The 2,500-nt window shown below is 45.2% G+C and overlaps 1 protein-coding gene across 2 annotated transcripts in view; it reads right to left on the minus strand.

Moving 5' to 3' along the window:
* Nucleotides 1–2,500, minus strand: part of foxp1a (forkhead box P1a) — a 74,047-nt gene that overhangs the window by 3,618 nt on the left and 67,929 nt on the right. For both annotated transcript variants that reach the window (XM_063208539.1, XM_063208540.1), the window contains 2 exons: nt 741–828; nt 298–399 (listed from right to left, as the gene is read on the minus strand). In XM_063208539.1, coding sequence (XP_063064609.1) covers nt 298–399; nt 741–828 — 190 coding nt within the window. The remainder of the gene's footprint in view (nt 1–297; nt 400–740; nt 829–2,500) is intronic.

Below are 2,500 nucleotides of genomic sequence, written 5' to 3' on the forward strand. Positions count from 1 at the left end.
ATTTCAGACCACCGAAAAATAAAGAACATGCATCCCAAAGGAGGTTTCTTTCAAACTTTTCCCCAAAGTTAACAACAGTCCACCAGAGAGATCTACTAACTAGTGAGGAAGCTTTTCTGTGAAGAAGAGACAACGGTGTGTGTGTGATTTGAGTCATGTGACTTACAGGCTGTGGTTTGGCCACAGTGAACTATATTCTCTGTGTGTGTGTGTGTGTGTGTGTGTGTGTGTGTGTGTGTGTGTGTGTGTGTGTGTGTGTGTGTGTGTGTGTGTGTGTGTGTGTGTGTGTGTCCTTACAGGCTGTGGTGGTGGCAGCGGTGGAGGTGGTGGTTTGGCCTCGTTGGACTTGACTCTCAGGTGCGCCATCATGGCCTGAAGACGCTCCTTATCCTTCGCCAGCTGCACAGGTGACAAGACAACGACACAACTCAGTCACAACAACTACAACAAAATAACTACAACTCAGACACAACAACACAACAACTTCTACACAACAACAACTCTCTCTCTTTCACACACACAGACACACACCACAGCTGGTTCAGGATAATATAATTTACGTTAAGAGGTAAATCATCTTAAAAATGGAGTGTGTGTGTGTGTGTGTGTGTGTGTGTGTGTGTGTGTGTGTGTGTGTGTGTGTGTGTGTGTGTTTGCAATCAGTTATCACACACAGACCCAGACAGGGGCCATAGAGGTGGAGGGGTTTCCCACAGGTAAACGCAGGGGCCGTTACTCACCTGCAGCTCTAGCTGCTGCACCACCTGCATCTGCACACGGCACTGAGCCGTACTCTTGTCGTCCAGCGCATGCTCGTTATTCAGATGCCTGGAAAAGGAAACAAACACACACACACACACACACACACACACACGTCAGTATGACAACATCACTATTTTTTGTATTAAGAGACACAGAGTTATATGAAACAGAAGTAAGTTAATGGAAAAGTTAAAAACCCTCATTAGGTAGAGAGAGGAAAATGGAGACTAAATATAACGGGTGAATTCAGGTAAATTGGGCCACTTTGGGCCATTCGCTTATATGCAAAAGAAGTGGCCTAATTTACCGGAATTCACCATACAATATTTTCCTATGTAGAGGGATGTGTTGATTTAATGCACTGATCGCTTTCTCACAGCAGGGGGCAGCATTGTTCAAGGCAGCCCACACACACAGCCAGCCGCCACATGGCCACGCCACACAATGAATGTGAAACAGAGAATTACTGTAAGTTTACATCTAATAGTTTACTGTGCTGCTGTGACAGGACTTGATAATGACTCTGCTTTTTCTGCAATGCAGTCTTTGTCTGTCTGCACTCAAAACAAAAGTGATGGTGCTACAGACAAAGAGACAGAGAGCGGGGGGGATGAGCGAGGGAGAGAGGGGGGGAGAGAGGGAGAACAGGAGAGAGGGAGAGAGATAGACACATGGAAAAAAGCCCGGGATGAGACAGGAATGTTTTCCAAACATGTTTGAGGCTGGGTTTAGTCATGGATTTTCGGTGCGACAACAAACAAAAAGGGCCTACATGTCTAGAATGTCTGCAACAACACTGCGGCGCACAAAATCAACAAGCCCAGGAATTCACTGATAACTAGTCCAACCTGCAGTTCATTTCCTAACACGCATACACACACGTACACACAAACACAACACACACACACAACATACACACAGACACACACATACACACTCTCTCTCTCTCTCTCTAAACACAGCCATTGCCAGAAAGGCGAATGAATCACACATGCATATGTGTGTCTTTACGCGACAGTTAACAGAAAACACCCTGAACCGCATCGAAAACTTTGAAATCACATTCATAGAAATCACGTGTGGCCGAAGCACTCGCATAAGAAAACACCACCAAAACCGCATAGACAAACTTAAAAAAAAAAAAAATCAAAGTCAGTTTCATTCCTGCAAGGACAAAGGCCCTCCTTGTAACAAGAACACAAACAGCACTTAATCTGACAGGTTTGTGCACAAAACACAAGCAAACATTGCAGTCCACCGCATACAGTGGTGAATATTTTAAAATGGTGTAGAGAGGGTGGATTATAGCTGTGAGAGACTGCCAACACTAGTGAAAGCTCACAGAAAAAATCCTATTGGAGCTCCAGCCTTTAAAAAAAACCCCAATGATAACATTTCAACTTTTAGGCTATTAACGTTTAACTTAATCAACATAATTAATGATTAACTTAATCGTCGTCTCCTTTAGGCTACACTCTATCCAGTGAAGCCCTCCTCCAGATAAAACTAGCTGATCCTGTTCAGTACACACTGTAAGCTCCCCTCCCAGGTAGAGATCGGCTTGCAGGTGAACTCTGCCGTGTTAGGTGCAGGTGGCGGAGGTCTCCGGTGTTAAGCAGGGATCTGACCGTCTGAAGCTGACCGCACTCTGATCTGAGCTGATCACTCTTGTAGCACCTATGGCTGAGGAGGAGACCTGTGTGTAAGCTGGGATGTTCCTGCACAGTGTGCTATTCAT

The sequence above is a fragment of the Engraulis encrasicolus genome, chromosome 10 (genome assembly GCF_034702125.1).
Source record: "Engraulis encrasicolus isolate BLACKSEA-1 chromosome 10, IST_EnEncr_1.0, whole genome shotgun sequence".
NCBI lineage: Eukaryota > Metazoa > Chordata > Actinopteri > Clupeiformes > Engraulidae > Engraulis > Engraulis encrasicolus.